The sequence below is a fragment of the Lagopus muta genome, chromosome 6, assembly GCF_023343835.1.
Source record: "Lagopus muta isolate bLagMut1 chromosome 6, bLagMut1 primary, whole genome shotgun sequence".
NCBI lineage: Eukaryota > Metazoa > Chordata > Aves > Galliformes > Phasianidae > Lagopus > Lagopus muta.
The window spans coordinates 16824769-16841333 of record NC_064438.1 but is presented as its reverse complement, the minus strand read 5'-3'; the positions used below and the strand labels follow the sequence as shown (position 1 = coordinate 16841333).

The window sequence follows — 16565 nt, the reverse complement described above, 5'->3', positions numbered from 1 at the left end:
GGGCGCAGGAAGCGCCGCGCATGCGGTCTGCGGTGCACGTGCGCCCACCCTCCTGATGACGCATGCGCACGGCCACTTCCCGTTTCACGCATGCGCGCCGCGCCCTTCCTCGCTCCTTCCAGGCTGTTCCCCAGATGGCGACCAATGAAGAGCGGCGGGCGGGACGCGCGGCCGACGGGGCGGGGCGCGCAGGCGCAACTCTGACGTCGTGCCCAGCCGCCGAGCGCCGCCGCCGCTTCGTGCCCGGTAGCGTTGGGCGCCGCCCGGGCCGCGCCGTAGCGTGCCGGTGAGTACCGCGGGCCGTCCTCGCTCCCTCTCCCGTCGCGCCCGCCTCCTCCCAGGGCTGCTGGCCCTTCCCCGCCCCCGGTAGCCGTAGGGCCCCGGAGCCCCGGCTGCGTTCTGCCCCGGGACCGCCTCCGAGCCCCCGCCCGCCGCCTGGCAGCGCGGCCTCTCCGCGGCGCCCGGAGCCCCGCCGGCCCGCGGCCTCCGCCCCGCCGGTGGTGCGGCATGGCGGGGCGAGGTGGGAGCCGCTTCCTCCTGGGCCCGGGCGCAGTGCCGATCCGGCTCCGCGCGGCGTCTCAGTGAGTTCGCCGCGTCCTTCCGTGCCCGCGGGGCCGCGGAGCGATAGTACGGCCGGGGGCAGCGGGCCTTACGGCCCATCCGGTTCCACCCCCTTCATAGGCAGGGACGCTCGGTAGCAGCCCGGTGAGACTGCCCGGGGCCCATCCGGCCCGGCCTGGGGCGCCTCCAGGGATGGGGCACCCACAGCTCTCTGGGTCGCTGTGCCGGTGCATCACTGCCCTGTGAGTAAAGATTTTCGTCCTTACACTTAATTCAGAGCCCCCCTCTTTTAGTTTAAAACTATTACCGTTCATTCACTCTCTGTCCTTGTGAAAGCCCCTCCCCAGCTTTCCCGTTGCCTTTTTGTGTGCTGGAAAGCCACGGCGAGGTTCCCCAGAGCCTTCTCTTCTCCAGGCTGACTGAGCCCATCTCCTCATAGCTTTCAGCATCCGTGAGGCTTCCCCTCTGACAGCCCCATGTCCTTCTGGTGCTGGGAGCCCAGAGCTGCTTTGGAGGGTTGGATGGTGCTGTTGAGGAATTTGGGCAGGCACGGAGGCTGGACGGTGGGATAACAGAATGCAGTCATGCTCCTGAGTGCTGTGAGGGTGGGCAGGGTTTGTGTTTGAGGAGTGGACACCAGCACAGCAGTGGCCTGCAGCACAGAGCCTTCCTGCAGGCTCTCATCTGGAGCTGGGGCTCTCCTTGTGCTGACGGTACTTCTGAGAACATCTCGTCAACTTCAGTTTTAAAAAGCCTGTGTCAGGGTTTGGTTCTTGTGGCCTGTCAGTGAGCAGAAGTTGAAGGCTGCTCTCTGGGTGCAGAGCCCCGGCCCATGTGCTGCTGCCTTATCCAGAGTGAAATTCCTCCTCGAAACACACTTCCACTCAACGTTCTCCAGTGTTGGTGATGTAATGGGCTGTGCTGGCAGTTGTTCAGCCTGGCTACTGCTAAGCAGCTCCAAATTATCAATGTGAAATGTGTTAATCCCAAGTTATTGCAGCTGAGGATTCTGTTGCATCTCCTTGAGATGAGAGCAAAATCTCACCGTTGTACCCTGCTCATCTCGCTGGTTTAGGGGGAGAGATTCTGCCTTCCTGGTGTCGCTTGCTGGTGGCTCCCTAGGATGTGATTTCTCCCCAGCTTCCACCTTTTGATCTGCTACATATCTGAATTGGGTTGTCTGTGGGATCATCCTTCCTGCACTGATCTTTTCTAGGCTATAAAACATGACTACAGCCTTGTCTAGATCGAAGTGAGGAGGTTGATCAACTTAGCGGGCTTAATCTAATCATCACCTCCAGCGAGGCGTTGTTCCTTAGCAGAGGACTTTGTTCTCATGGTTCCTGAGGTCAGGCAGGAGGTAACTGGGTGGAGTAAAGGTCTCCAACGGGAGGTTTTAGACAAGGCTTTTTGGGGCGTTCACCCTTCTCCTGCTGCACCCCTTGTTTCTTCTGCTGGCTGCTGCCTCTGAGCACTGGTGGTGGGAGGGCTGGGTTTGTGCATCCAGGAAGGTGTGGACACATTGGATGAGATGCTGTTCTTCCCTGCTTTGTCCGCAAAATGGGGCTAATCCCGTGTAAACCGCTGAGATGGGCAGGGGAGGAACAGGAGCAATGTAAGCAAGGCCGGAGATAAGCACTGAGGGGCTGCCAGCCGTGCTGGCTGCCTGCTCTGATGGTTTTGCTTTCCCTTGCTGCCTGCATCTCAGCAACTGCTGCCTGGGCTGTTGTCTGTGTTTCACGAATACCTCTTGGCTTCTTGCTGTGTGGGGTTTGTGCAGTGAGCTCAGTGCTGAGGGGAGCTGGCTGGGACATGTTTCTCATCCCGTGAATAGAAGGTGCCAAGGCTCCGGACTACAGAGCCAGCCCTGGGGCCACCTGCTCCATGCATGTCTTGGGTGCAGGCAATGAAAACAAGGTGGGAATGGGTAGAGTACATCTTGTCTTTGTGTCGTCCCAGATCTGCCCTGACTGGGACTTGCATCACTCGGAAGGAATTGTTTGTCTGTTTGACCCGTGCAGGGGAAACTCAACAGGACTGGTTTGGGGCAGGGAGGCAGCTGACGCACCGCTGGAGCTCATAACTGAGAGTGAACTCTCTCTGTTCTGTGCCAGCTCCTTTCCCTGCGTGGTGATGAAAGGCAGTGTCGGGGAACCTTGTCACGTTGAGGTGTGCGCTTCCTTCTTCAGGGCTGGGAGAGCTTAGAGGAACTGCTTGTTGGCAGCGTGGAGCATGGTGAGGAGTGTTTCCTTGTCCCATCTGATTCTTTGGAAAGATCAAGCCCCAAAGCAACACAAACTGTTCAGGCTGTATGTGGATGGGTTTCTGGAAAGCGATGAGATGGGGAAATGGTGGGAAGGAGAGGAAGAGCACAGCGCTTCAAGGAGTGAGTGCTGGCAGAAGTGGAAATCGGAGTCAGACTCATCAGGTTCTCAGCTGAAGAAAAGGCAGTGTGCACTGAAAAAGAAGTGGAAGGTGGCAGTGGTGGCGTTTGGAAATATCCTGAGGAAAGGAAAGCAGGATTAAGTAAAGTCCTCAGAAACTGAGGCGAGGGGAGATGGAAGTTAGCCCCTCACGTGAATGGAAGTACATAAATGGGGAATGAGAATACGGGTGCAGGGAAACTGGGGCAATGGGACAAGCTCAGGGAGCAGCTGAGCCCTTGCCAGGCAGTAAAGCCATCTGTGGGACGGGAGTATCAGTAAGGCAGTGGCTGACTTGTGAACCCTAGACTCTCCTTTGGGAGCGGGAAGCCTGGGGTTGTGCTGGAGAAGAGGAACCGGGGAAAAAAAAAAAGCACGGCAGAGGAAGAGGTGCTAAGGTTGGGAAAACAGGTAGAAACACCAGAGGAGAGGGAAAATGGAGTAATCTGTGACACACAAGCCTAGTAAAGCTTGACTGGGAGGAGGAAGGAGTAGGGCAGGTCCTGAGAAGCGTGGAAGGGAGGAGCTGCTGGGCTGGAAGCGGCAGAGAAAGGATTAGGGTGGGAGTAGAGCACATACGTTCCTCAGGTGAGTTGCAGTGAGGATAAAAGGTTTGGAAAGGGAAAGGAGAGGTTGGGAGTGGGCAGATTGCAGGACTGCTGGATAAGAGGTATAGTAAGAGATTGTCTGTTTGGGGAAGTTGGTGTGAATGTGGTCTGAATCGGTATAATTTGTGGAAAGGCAGGGTGGATCCTGCAAAGAGGTTTGTGTTACTCCAGGGTGTCAGGGTAAGTGACAGAAACGGTCAAGTGTTGCTATCGTTTAGCCCCAAGAAAAGAGAAGAAGATACTTTAAAATTACACAGCTGAGATACCAGCCTGCAGTGCCATGCCACACAGCATTTCAGATGTCAACCAAACATTCCAGGCTGCAGGAGGGTTGGACCTCTTGCCTGGTGGTCAGGACATGCAGGTGCCCAAGCTGTAGTTTGCACATAAAGAGAAGATTCTTCACCAGTGTGTGTCTGGGCACTGGAACAGACTCCCCGTGGCAGTGCTCATAGACCCAAGCTGCTAGAACTCAAGGAGCCTTTGGACAATACTTTCAAACATAGGGCTTGAGTTTTGGAGCTAGGAGTTGGACTCAGTGATTGTTTTGGGTCCCTTTCAACTCGGGATGTTCTGTATTTCTGTCTTTACTCTTGCACTGATGTGGGGAGCTCGCTCCAGCACTGCCTGATGTTCCTTTCTGCACTGAGCTGAGCTCTCACGTGGACCTTTGCAAATGCCACCGTGTGCCGACTCTCCCTGTGAGAGGAGTTGGAGCCCTTTAATGTATGCACCTGTCATTAGGAGGTGCCTTGGAAAGGGTTGGAGCTGAGCAGGACCTTGAACTGGGGCAGGCTTCAAGGGGAATGTTTGTGGACAGTGTTTTGGACAAGGAGATCGCTCTGCGTAAGGAATGGGATGGAGAGGTGAGGAGTAGCATGGGGGCAAACTTAAATCTGCGAGTATCTGTTTGGATTTGAGGTGTGGCTGTTCTCATGGCGGAGCCTTTCAAAGGGCTGGGGTGTCCTGTTACAGCTGAGGAGCACGTTAACAGATGGTTTCTGCTAAAGCAATTAGCAGTGATGTCATCTTTCAACTTGGGGGTAGCCTATCTCCAGGACTGCTGCCCGCCCACCCGCAGAGCCGCTGCGGCCGGCTGCCCGGAGGTGAGAGCAGGGCTTCCAGCCAGCAGATTTGGGGCACTGTGCTCCTGTTGTGCTGTGCTGGCTTTCCTCTCTCTCGATCACAAAGCCAGAAAGTTGGTTTCAAAAGTTTCTGCTAAAGAAGGGCCTTTTGCAGTGGGAGTGGTGCCTCGGTTAGTCAGCCCCGCTGGCTGACGCCTTGCATTGGGACTGAGTTATCTAAGCCTAGTAAGTTCTTGTCATGAACTACTTGTGTCCTTAATTTTGTGCCACAGTTCTCTCAGCCTGCGTGAGTGCTTGGTCAGCATTCGGAATTTACATCTACCCCTAAGAAAAAGATCTGGGAGGAGAAGAGGGTCATTATGGCTCTGTATCTGGTGGTCAGTGGGCTGATGGAGACCTCATGATGGAACACCGAGGCACTGAGTATGTGACAAATGGCCCAGCAGGGGCTCTAGCAGTAAGTCAATGAAATAGAAGCTGTGCCCAGCTCTTCCCTGAGCTGCACTGGGTTCAAGTGTGCTTGGGGCTGGTTGGTGCCTCCTTCAGTTCTCAGGAAGGTACATTCTCCCCTATGTTTTGCCTCGCAGCAATCTGACACTCCCACCTACACCCTTGCTGTCAATCAGGTGACACTCTTGAGGGCACCATAAAGCCATCAGGGCTCTCTGGTGGGAACCTGGCCCTCAGAATCCCTTCCCTAGTGTTCTCCACTGGCTTCTCTGCTTTGTGCCCTCAGGGGGAAGAGGATGAGATTCCAGCTGCCTCTTCCTCCTGCTGTCTCCACCCAAATATCGGCTCTGTAAGCCTCTGATTAGCCCCTTCACCTCGAGGCAGCAGGCGTTTTGCAGCATTAGAACTGGAGTTACAACTGTAGAAAGGTACAAGGCAAGCAGTCTTACGGTCCCTAATCTTATTCCAGGCTCAGCGCAGACTTCCTGTGCAGTCCTGGGTATGTTGCTTAGTTTGGGTTTCTCTGCAGTGAATGGAGTGCAGAGGGCCTCAGGGTTGGGCTGTGAGGTGGCTGGCTGGATCTTTGCTAATTACAGCCTCCTCTCACTGCAGGTTTGCAGATGTGATGAGGGACGCCAATGTTATGTGACAGGCCTTGGGCTGTGGCATCGGGCTGTCAGAGCTGGGCTTGGAAGTCGCCTGCAACAGGGTTCTGCATCTTCCTGATTGTTTCCTTCCTCACATAAATGCATTCTCACTGTTCTGGACAGCTTGGTGGTGTTTCAGTATTTTTACACGATTGTTTCTCTTGTTAATTTACTTCTGTCCTCTTTTTTTAGGTGAGGTGTGGCATTCTCAATGCTCCTGAGTTTTTTGAGCGAACAAATGGATTAATGAAGAGCAACTTTACCTCTCCTCCATTCAGTAAAAATGGAGTGGTTTGGAATGTACTGAGACCTGCCCCCACACTGCTTGGGCCATGGGCTGTACAGACTTCTACAGCATTGCTTCCACCGTCACTTGTCTTTTGGGGGTATAAAAGCCCTCCCTGAAAGCGTTCCTTCAGATCTCTGCTGCTGTGCTGCTCAGGAATGGTTGCCACAGTGAAGATTTGGTGCAATTCCTGTTGATTCACAACAACAGTGAAGCCTGTGGAAAGGCCCAGAGGGTCAGGAGAAAGGAACAAGTAGGAAGAGGGTGAAAACGCACAATCCACTGGACCTTCCCCTCCAGCCCCCCTCTCAAAGAAAGGATTTACAGCTCAACCTTGCACCAGCTGTTCCTCGGCTTTAACAGTCAAAGAGAAATAAATAAAATTAAATGGCCACCGCCAGGCAGCCAGCCTAGATTCTGGTGAAATCAGGGAGAGTGCTTCTGTACCGCCTCCAGGGAGGAGGAGGAGGCACCACAGCACTGCAAGGAAGCTGGGCAGATCGCTTGTGAGACAGCGGCCGGAGGGGGCTGTGGATATCAGATTGAAAAGGAGAAGTGGTTTCCCTGAGTGGCTTTTTGCAAGAAGTTTACCGCTATCTTGCTCTTTCCCAGGGTGCTCTCACGCATTGTGCTTCTTGCCTTGCTCCTGTCCCAGCACGGAAAGCTTACCTTCGTGTCTGGTGGCTGCTGCAAGCTGTACGGGGAGCTGCTTTTTGCATGCTCTCAAGGGCTCTCAGCATTCCTGCTCCAACAGCTGTTTTAAATCCAATCCAGTTCTCTGTGCTGAATTTTTTAATGGTTTTAAGTCTCCCTCCCTGCACCCCTGAACTCTCGCAAGGCAGAGAGTAGCGTGGACTCCTCAGGGCCTCTTGCTCCGGAGACCGCAGTGGACTTCTGCAGACAGCCTGCTCTGCTCAGAGCCTGCTCCAGGAGTGACCCAGGAGGCTTGGGTTGTGCTTTGGCCCCTTCCGTCTCCCCTGCCCTTCTCGCCTTGCTTTGACTCCAGCTGGGCCTGGGCTATGCTGCAGGGCAGATTCCCCACCAGAGCTCCAACATGCCAGCAGCATCTGGAAAGAGGTTCAAACCCAGCAAATACGTTCCGGTCTCAGCTGCTGCCATCTTCCTAGTGGGAGCCACCACCCTCTTCTTTGCCTTCACGTGAGTCCCAGTCGCTTGGCCAAAGAGCAACGAGGGCAGGGGGAGGTGTTGGGGGTGTGATGCTGGGAGATGGGAGCAGGGCAGGGACTAAGCAGGGTTTTTCTGGTGGCAGAGCTGGCATAGTAAGCTGTCACACTGTGGGACAGATGTAGGGTGTGAAAGCACTGCAGCACCCTCTGCAGCAGTCCATTGGAGTGGTTCAATGCCAGCTGAATTCTGCTTGGTTTTCCCATGAGGCAAAACAGAGACGGGAGCTGCTGTGGCGGACAGCGAGGCACCTCACCACTGTTCAGCTTCTGCTCCTGGCAGACACTTCACTGCTGCCTTCGGATGTTTGCATAACTCGCTCGTCTCGCTGGCAGTTCTCAGCCCCATCTGGGCTGGGAATTAGCTTGTGACCTGTATGGGGAAAATGACAGAGATAATTTTCTCCTTTGGAGCTCTCCGAAGTGGTTTGTCAGACAAGGGCAGTCTCTGTTATTCTTCAGAGTTTTGTAACCAATTTTTTGAGCCACAAAGGAAAAGTTGAAGGAGAAGCACCCTGACCCCCGCATGCATCTCTTGCCGCTGTTGGTGTCAGCTTGAGGAAATGGGGAGGGTCTGGTGTTTCTGGAGAGGGCCTGGAGGAGCTGGTCTGTACCCCAGCATGGCATCCTGTTGCCCCATGATTTGCTGCCGCTCCCTCAAACACAGCTCTTGGTGGTTGGAAGGTCACTGCAGCTTTAACACGTGGCAGCAACTGGGCAATAAAAGAGTAATTTGAGGACCAGAGGACAGAGCTGATGTGATTTACTCCTTCCAGGCAGCTGGTGCTGTCATTCAGCAGGGTTTACCCAAGCCAAGACCCAGGACATCTATCAGCCCGGTGCTTTGGCAGCTTTGAGGCTGTCGAGGGAGATTTTGCCACTTCGGGCTGCAAAAAGCAGCAGGTTTTGTGCTACCAGTGCAGAGAACTGGAGGAGAAGAGAGAGCGGGTGTGCCTGATGCTGCTCTCGGGGTGACGAGTGCCCTCCTTTCATTGCACTGCCATCAGGACACAACAAACAGGGGCGGCCGTGCCCTGCAGACCCAGTCCTGGCTGCTGCCACTCTGCAGTGCCAGCTGCAAGCTATGGGGCTGCTGGGAGCTGCTTATCAGTGTAAGGAACAGCTGCGGTCAGGCTGTGTGCTGCCGAGCAGGTTTGTTCAGAGCAGGAACACCTGGGCAGAGTCGCGTTAATTGTAGGTCAGTGGATGTTATTTAACCTACTTTAAAACACCAATTTAAATCTCCAGCAGAGTGGCAAAGCACGGCATGCTTTCACACAGGTTGTTTGGCAGGGCTGGGAGGGCATTGCTTTGTGCTTGTAGCAGTCACAGGGCTGTTCCTGTGAAACTGCTGGAGCGGGGAAGGAAGGAATGGAGAAAAAGTTTGCACAAAGCTTGAGCTCATGGAACTGGTGGTATTCTGTGCCCTGCTCCTGAAAGGCTCTTCTTGTGTGCCTCTCTCTAGCATTGTTTCTGGTATATCAGCCAGGCTTGTTCCTTCTGGTCCGTCCTGGCGTAGGGTTGGTGTCTATGGGCCAGGAATGAGCACATTAATTTCATTAGAATGCATAGTGGTTGGACTGAGATTTGTGTTGCTGAGTGAGATCTGGCAGGGGCAGAGGTGTTCCCATCTCGAAGGATGAACCTGGCTCGGTGGCTTGGACACTGCTGGTTCCAGACTGGAATTCCCCTGGGGATCAGTTAGTCCATCCCACGCCTCTTCTCTGGCCTGGGTCTGGTTCCTTGTAGCACACTGTCTTAAAGGAGTTGCAGAACTCACGGGGCTGGGGATGTGTTTGCGGGGTGAGGGGCTACAGATGAGCCTGCAGAGGGGAGGAGCAGCACAGCCTGCTTCAGTTAGGCTGTGACTCAGGTTGTGGCAGGCCGAGACTGCTGGGTTCCCTGAGTTCTCTCATGTGCTGCCAGGGACAAGTCTCAACAGCTCTTTGAGATGGGTGTGCTCCACGCCTGAGCTCTGAGAGCCAACTCTCTGGGCCCTATGGGACATGTGTAGAGCAGGGGGCAGCCCTGTGCTGTGATGGGACACGCATTCCTGCCGTGTCTGTTGTGGAGAGCAGAAGGCAGGGACGTGGTGCTGAGATGGCTGCACAGCCTGGGCCTGCTGCTCAGTCCCAAAGTCCACTGGGCACAGCCTCTGGCAGCTCTCCCATTGTGCTGCGGGTATCCAGCAATGTCCAATAAGGCCTGGGGTTGTGAGCTGGTCCCAGGGCACTCAGCACCTTCTACAGTCACTTCTCCTTCCCAAAGGCTGACACTCAATCTGCCATTGAAGGGCAGCATGGAGCTGGCAGGTCTGCCCTTGGAGTAATGATTCTCCTGCCTGAGAGCTTGGGGCTGCTCAAAATGGAGGCTCCTTCCCTTCCCGTACACCCTACAGCTTGCCCTCTGCACAGACCCGTCCCACTGGATCTCAGGCTGCACAGCAGGGCCAGCTGCCCCAGGAGGCCAGGCCAGCGTGGCTGCTGTTGCGTGGCTGCAGGAGCCACTCCTTGCCCCCGAGAGCTCCTCGAGCTGCAGTGGCAGTGCCATCGCAGATAGGCCAAGGCATGGAGGCATCGCCCAAGGTGAGGCTGTCATCACAGTGCTGTGCTCCCAGATGGCATTCCTACCAGCCACGCCGTGCAGTGGGACCCACAGTGTGACTGCTTCTCCCAGCTGCGTGGCAGCGTGGTGGTGGAGGAGGGATGGGGCAGCACGTGCACCTTCGCCGCTCCCTGCTGGAGAGCTGTGCTGGATTACGGTGCTGACACCATATGTCGCCCTGCTCGCCCAGCACTGCGCTCTGCCCCCTCTGCACTCACCGCCTAAATCCATCTGTGTTTATCACTGTGGGGGGAAAGAGAGGGACAGATGCTGCCCTAGATCCACGGGATTAAACTCCCAGCAGCAAAGCAGATTAGAGAATTACGCTGGCGCCTCCGAGGGGGAAGCCCACTGCCCTCAGCCTGCACCCAGCCTGGGCAGGGCGATGGGGATGGTGCTCCTACCCTGCTCCCAGCCCTGTGAAGGAGCTGGGTGCCAGCTGGGGCAGTGGGCGCCTCAGACAGCAGCTCCCGTCTGGGTTCAGGCTCGAGGCTACTGGTTTTGTGTCCCCTTGTGGGATCCCCAAATGCTACCCATGCTCGCTGATGAGACAAAGGAAGGGTGTCACTAAGGAAGCAAAATCCATCCTGTGTCCCCATGCCAGTGCAGCTTCTTGCAGCCCACATGGCACTGCCAGTCTGACTGGCTCTGCCTGTTCTTGCCACCACTAAGAAGGGATGTGTGTTGTGCCTCGGTTGACTGCTGGAGCACTTTTTGCGTAGATACCCTTGGGCAGGTCCATGGGGATGGCTGATGCACTTGGGGTGCCCCCAAAGCTGGCAGAATGGCCTTGCCATTCCGGAAGCCCCCCTGCAGGAGGGGGCTGTTGTGACCATTCTTGGAGGGCTGTTGTGACCATTGCCAGATGCAGCAGAGAAGCCTGGCCCTGCAGTGCCCAAGGAACTGCCTGTAGGACAGGTGTCACAAAGCCTTTGTGTCTGCAGGTGCCCTTGGCTCAGCCTCTACGTCTCCCCAGTCATTCCCATCTACAATGCTGTCGTCTTCCTCTTTGTGCTGGCCAACTTCAGCATGGCCACCTTCATGGACCCAGGCATATTCCCACGAGGTAAGTGTGACCCAGCTTGTGAATCACCTGAGATAGAACTAGTTCCTTCCTCAGGAGGAAAGAGGATTCCCTGATCCCAGAGTACTTGGGAAGAGCTCTCCTTGCCCTGTCTGGATGGGATCAGATGGTGACAGATGCTGCTAGGAGGTTGCTCTGGGTTCACGGCCTTGCCGGTTGGTAGGATCAAGTGGTGAAAGTTGCATAAGTCCCAGCACCTCATATGGGCTGCCTTGGGCTCAGATGGGTGCTGTGGTTTTGGGGCACGACCTTTTCTACCTGTATTTGATGATCCCTGGGACAGCCTAGGGGGGTTGTGGTGGGACGGAGGAGGGTTTTGCTGGGCATTTCCAGGTGGGGAGGGAAGAAGGCCAGTTGGGATTTGACATCTCCCCCCTGTCTCAGCATGTGTCTGTGCTTGTGTTCTCTGCTAGCTGAAGAAGATGAGGATAAGGAAGATGACTTCCGAGCTCCGCTTTATAAGACAGTGGAGATCAAGGGCATTCAGGTGCGCATGAAATGGTGTGCGACCTGCCGCTTCTACCGGCCACCGCGCTGCTCCCACTGCAGCGTCTGCGACAACTGTGTGGAGGTGAGCAGCTGCCAGGGTGCCTCTGCATTTTGGCACAGAGCTGAGCCATCAGTCCCAAAAATCCTCGTGCAGGCACAGAGCGCTGCCAGCCAAACCCCTCACTGTCTTCTCCCCACCAACAGGAGTTCGACCATCACTGCCCCTGGGTGAACAACTGCATCGGGCGGCGCAATTACCGTTACTTCTTCCTCTTCCTGCTGTCGCTCACTACACACATCATGGGGGTGTTCGGCTTTGGTCTGCTTTATGTCCTCTACCAGGCAGAGCTCTCTGGTGTCCGCATGGCCGTCACGTATCCTCTGCGCTCCAAGAAGGCTCAGGAAGAGGCTGGAGGGGGAACAGTGTTGTGGGGCTGGGGGGTGTATGTGGTGGAGCAGAGCTGTGATATTCATAGGATCGTTGGAAGTGGGAGGGATCTTAGAGGTCATCTAGTCCTAGTTCCCTGCAATGAACAGGGACATTTACAGCTACCTGTTTCTCCAGCATATTCCTTAGCTGCCCACCGGCAGTATGGCTGTGATGTGTGTGGCCAGCTTGTTTTTCATTCCTGTCGCTGGCCTTACTGGGTTCCACGTGGTGCTTGTGGCAAGGGGCCGCACTACCAACGAGCAGGTATGTGTACTAGCTGATGTGGGGTGCTTAGCTGGTGTCAGACCATTGGGATGGCTTCTGGGGATTGCTTCCACAAGATAGACGTAGGGTGGATTGAGCAAGGGATTTCTGGCAAGATAGTTGAGGGAGGAGTGCCATCAGTGTGTGAGAGGAGTTTGAGCTGACCTCATTTATGCAGCCTGGAGAAATGGGATCTCACTGCTGCTATTTGAGGAGTGGTCGTGGGTAAGAAGGAGCCCAGCAGGCCCTTAAGAATGGGCAGTGGAAGTGCAGGAAGCAATGGTGCAGCTTGAACCAAGGCGGTTTCCAATTAGACATTAGGGAAACACCTCTTCCATGAGAATAGTCCCAACACTGGAACAGGGGCCTGGAAATGGGGGAGTCTCCATCCTTGGCACTACTCAACGATTGTGCTGGTCACATCCTGAGCACCCTGACCCGGTTGGCATTGCTGAGGGTGGGGGGTGGACCGGAGACCTCCTGTGGCTGCCACCCACACCAATGTGATGCTCCCCACCTCGCAGGTGACAGGCAAGTTCCGAGGTGGCGTCAACCCCTTCACTAATGGTTGCTGTAAGAATGTGAGCCGGGTCCTGTGTAGCTCCCCAGCCCCCAGGTAAGTGTGGTTGTGCCTCTCCAGCCGTCCAATACCCAACATAAGCACCCCCATCTATGGGCCTTCACCACATTCTCTGCCCTCTCTCCCTGGGTTCTGGCAGGTACCTGGGGCGCCCAAGGGCTGAGCAGACGGTGCTGGTGAGACCCCCCTTCCTGCGGCCCGATGTGTCAGATGGCCAAATCACTGTCAAGATCATGGACAATGGTATCCAGACAGAGCTGAAGAGGACGAAGGTGAGGAAGGGGGGAATTAGCACTCCCCACGTTGGGGTCCTGCGTGGAGCCCAGGGGTGCAAGCCTGCATCCGTGAGTAAAGAACCGAGTGAGCCTTGTCATGTTCCACCTCCTCCGTGTTGTCCTGTTCTGTGTCCCCTGGGGATAGAAATTACATCCCTCCCATGTGGCAGTGACCACATGAGGCTTTGCATACTCCATTGCCCTTCCCTATCCCGTCTTTCACCCTTGCAGCATTGTTTGGAGGTTTCCCTTTCCACGGCACTTCCCAGCACATGGGGCATGTGCTGCCCTCGAGCACTCAGGATGTTGGACAGGCCCAGGGGCACCAAGAGACATGACACCACTGCATGCCCCCTGCCTGCTAAGGGGAGGGCTGAGGCCTCGGTGCCCTGCTGACCCTTTGCGCTTTGTCTCTGCAGTCCAAAGGAAGCCTGGAGGTGACGGAGAGCCAGTCTGCTGATGCCGAACCGCCACCCCCACCTAAGCCAGACCTCAGCCGCTACACGGGCCTGAGGACACACTTAACCCTGGCCACCAACGAGGGTAAGGAGGGCATGCAGGGTCCCAGCCAGCCGCTGGGAGGGAAGCCCGGGGCTGTGCCCGGCAGACCAGGAGCCAGGGTCGCAGGAACAGGCTGCAGGGTAGACCTGAAGCACGTCAGCACCGCCGCATTGTGGAGCAGGGTGCACCCGTGTCTCTGGGCTGCTACACGCAGCCCTTGTGATTGGAGAAGCCTGTGGGATGCTTCCAGCTGGCTCTAATCTATTGGAAAAGCGCAGGAAGCCAAGCTGAAACCACTGTTTGGCAGCAAGGTGCTTGTCCTGAGCCACTGAGATGCTGTGGGCAGGCTTAAGGGCTGTTGTGCTGTAGATGGGCACAGGAGCGCAGCCAGGATGGAGGAGAAGGAATGGCAGGCTTGGCTTGGTGGCAAAGTTTGTTTGTTGCAGCCTGCGTGACTTGCATGCCCTGCTTCCCTGAGCGCCAGCGAAACGGTGCTCAGAAACACCTGTGTTGGCTTTGCAAGAGAGGTGGGATGTGAACAGGGCCGCTACAGGGACAGAGAAGTGCCTGCCTGAAACACTGTGCTGTGGGGACCCATTTTCCATCCCGCTCCATTTCATCCATTCCTGGAGCACTCTCCCCCAGCCTGTTCCTCTCACCTCCACCTCCACGGTCTGTCCTCCTAAGGCTCAGAGCCGGTTCTGGGGAAGGGAGGGAGGACTCCGCGCAGCGTTTGCATTAGTGGCCACACGTGTGAGTGTCTTTCTCTCTTCCCCTGCCTGCAGACAGCAGCTTGCTAGGCAAGGACAGCCCCCCGACACCCACCATGTACAACTACCAGCCTGGATACAGCAGCAGCAGCAGCTCAGCTGCCCTGCCCCATTCCACCAGCGCCAAGGTAAAGCTGTGCACGTGGCTGGCTGACAGGCAGCACTCTTACGGGGCTGCTTTTGTGCTCTTTGCTGTGGCTTTCTGGGTGGTGGGTTTGGGGTGGGCGTTAAGAGTTTTGGGGGCCCCCATGTTCCCAGGAGTGACTGCTGTGTTCCTGTCCCATAGCTGAGCCGAGTAAACAGCCTGAAGGAGCCCAACTCCATTGGCGAAGGCGGCCGCAAGCCCAGCTACCGCTCAGAGCCGAGCCTGGAGCCTGAGAGCTTCCGCTCGCCCACCTTTGGCAAAGGCTTTCCCTTCGACCCGCTGTCCAGTGGCTCCCGCTCCTCCAGCCTCAAGTCGGCCCAGGGCACGGGCTTTGAACTGGGCCACCTGCAGTCCATCCGCTCCGAGGGCACCACCTCCACCTCCTACAAGAGCCTGGTGAACCAGACACGCAACGGGAGCCTGTCGTATGACAGCCTGCTCACACCTTCCGACAGCCCCGACTTCGAGTCGGTGCAGGCCGGCCCCGAGCCCGACCCACCGGTGGGCTACACATCACCCTTCCTCTCGGCCCGCATCGCCCAGCAGCGAGAGACCGACCTGCACGGCCGCTTTGCTGCCGCCGTCTCACCCAAGCATGTGCCACCCCGCGAGCCCTCACCCGTGCGCTATGACAATCTCTCCCGCCACATTGTGGCTTCCATCCAGGAGCGGGAGAAACTGCTCCAGCAGCCTCCCGCAGCGGGCAGGGAGGACGATGCTGGGCTGGCAGACTCGGGCATCCAGTCGACGCCAGGCTCCAGCCATGCCCCCCGCACCAGCTCTTCCTCGGACGATTCGAAGCGCTCGCCTCTGGGCAAGAATCCGCTCACCCGCCCGGCCCCTCCCCGCTTTGGCAAGCCTGAGCCCTCCCACGCGCTGCGGGTGCGCTCCCTGGGCTCACCTGAGCAGCCCGCTGCCCCCCACTTGGGCAAATCTGTGTCTTACAGCAGCCAAAAACCAGCAGCGTCTCAGGCCAGCGTCCCCGAGACCGAGGAGGTGGCCTTGCAGCCGTTACTGGCACCAAAGTGAGTTTTGCCACTGTCTGCCCCGCAGGGCGTGCACTGCAGCTCCTCGCTGGGGGGGTGTGGGGAGGGCTGGGGGTTGAGTCCTGCTGGCACAGAACTGGTGCTGTCCCTAGGAGACTTCATGGGCTTCTTGGTGGGCTTGAGGGATGCTTGTCTGCCTTGTGTCCTTGGGGAGGGCAGGGCTGCATCTTCGCTCAGCCGTGCTGGGATCCTACTCTCCCCTTTCCCACTGCCCTGTGCCCCGTGCTTTGCTACTCCATCCCTGTGCTCACCTGCTCACCCTGTGTCCTTGCTTCCCTCCCCAGAGACGAGATGCAGATGAGAACATCCTACAGCAAGTCCAATGGGCAACCCAAGAGCCTGAGTTCGGCCACCCCCGGCTCGGGATCCGTGCCTGTCAGCAGCCCCACGCGTGGAGGAGTCAAGAAGGTTTCTGGCGTGGGGGGCACCACGTACGAGATCTCAGTATGAGGGGCAGAGCCGCTCGCCCGCTCACCTCCTGGCTGGGCACCCGCTGGCACCAGAGGGCTCCATGGGCACGGACGCTCTGCAGCCCCCAGCCGACGGGGATGAGGAGATGGGCTGGAAGCCCCAGGGCTTTTTTCTCCCTTTTTCCACCCCTCCCTGGGACTCAGGAGCTGACTCACACCCCGGCAGGACTGTGTGGGGCAGGGATGCTGCCCTGGCCAGGTGTGGAGGCCATGGGGGGGCCGTGTCCCGCAGCCTCGCGCCCTGCCACCATTGGCCGGGCAGCCACTTGTGGGCCTTGTGCAATCAATCGCTCGCCTAGCGTGGTAGGAATGGATTGTTTTTAAACCAGAATAACTTTTTTTTATTATTATTGTTACGGATTCTATTTTTTTTCTCTTTCTGAGTTATCAGGTGTGTGTATATATAAATATCTATATATATAAATATAAATATTAAAAAAAAAAAGCAAAAAAAAAAAGCAGAAATTATATATCTTACCCAGAGAGAGGAAGAAACCACCCATTCCCCTTCCCCACCTGAGCCACCATCTTGCAGGATCCATGGCCAGGGCCCCTGTGCTCAAGGGATGAGAAGGGGGATACACTCAGGGGCTCCTGGCACCTGGGGGTCATGGGGTGCCGATGCCATGTTGGGACTTGGGGGATCCTGAAGTCCCCTGCTAG

At 56.6% G+C, this 16565-nt stretch overlaps 1 protein-coding gene across 1 annotated transcript; it reads left to right on the top strand.

Moving 5' to 3' along the window:
* Window positions 1-163: 163 nt before the first annotated feature.
* ZDHHC5 (zinc finger DHHC-type palmitoyltransferase 5) lies at window positions 164-16357 on the top strand. Its single transcript, XM_048949708.1, has 12 exons — window positions 164-286; window positions 5967-7218; window positions 10793-10914; window positions 11346-11503; window positions 11626-11795; window positions 12013-12115; window positions 12640-12731; window positions 12835-12967; window positions 13390-13513; window positions 14257-14369; window positions 14528-15411; window positions 15717-16357. The coding sequence occupies exons 2-12, from the start codon at window positions 7115-7117 to the stop codon at window positions 15880-15882; spliced, it is 2169 nt and encodes a 722-aa protein (XP_048805665.1). The 5' UTR covers window positions 164-286; window positions 5967-7114; the 3' UTR covers window positions 15883-16357.
* The last annotated feature ends 208 nt before the right edge of the window (window positions 16358-16565 follow it).

Excerpts from the sequence above, each read along its gene's own strand:
- ZDHHC5 (XM_048949708.1), top strand. The coding sequence starts at position 7,115 with ATGCCAGCAGCATCTGGAAAGAGGTTCAAACCCAGCAAATACGTTCCG. Across the intron at positions 11,504-11,625 it reads TCTGCGACAACTGTGTGGAG|GAGTTCGACCATCACTGCCC; the intron begins GTGAGCAGCTGC and ends CCCCACCAACAG. Across the intron at positions 12,968-13,389 it reads CAGAGCTGAAGAGGACGAAG|TCCAAAGGAAGCCTGGAGGT; the intron begins GTGAGGAAGGGG and ends TTGTCTCTGCAG.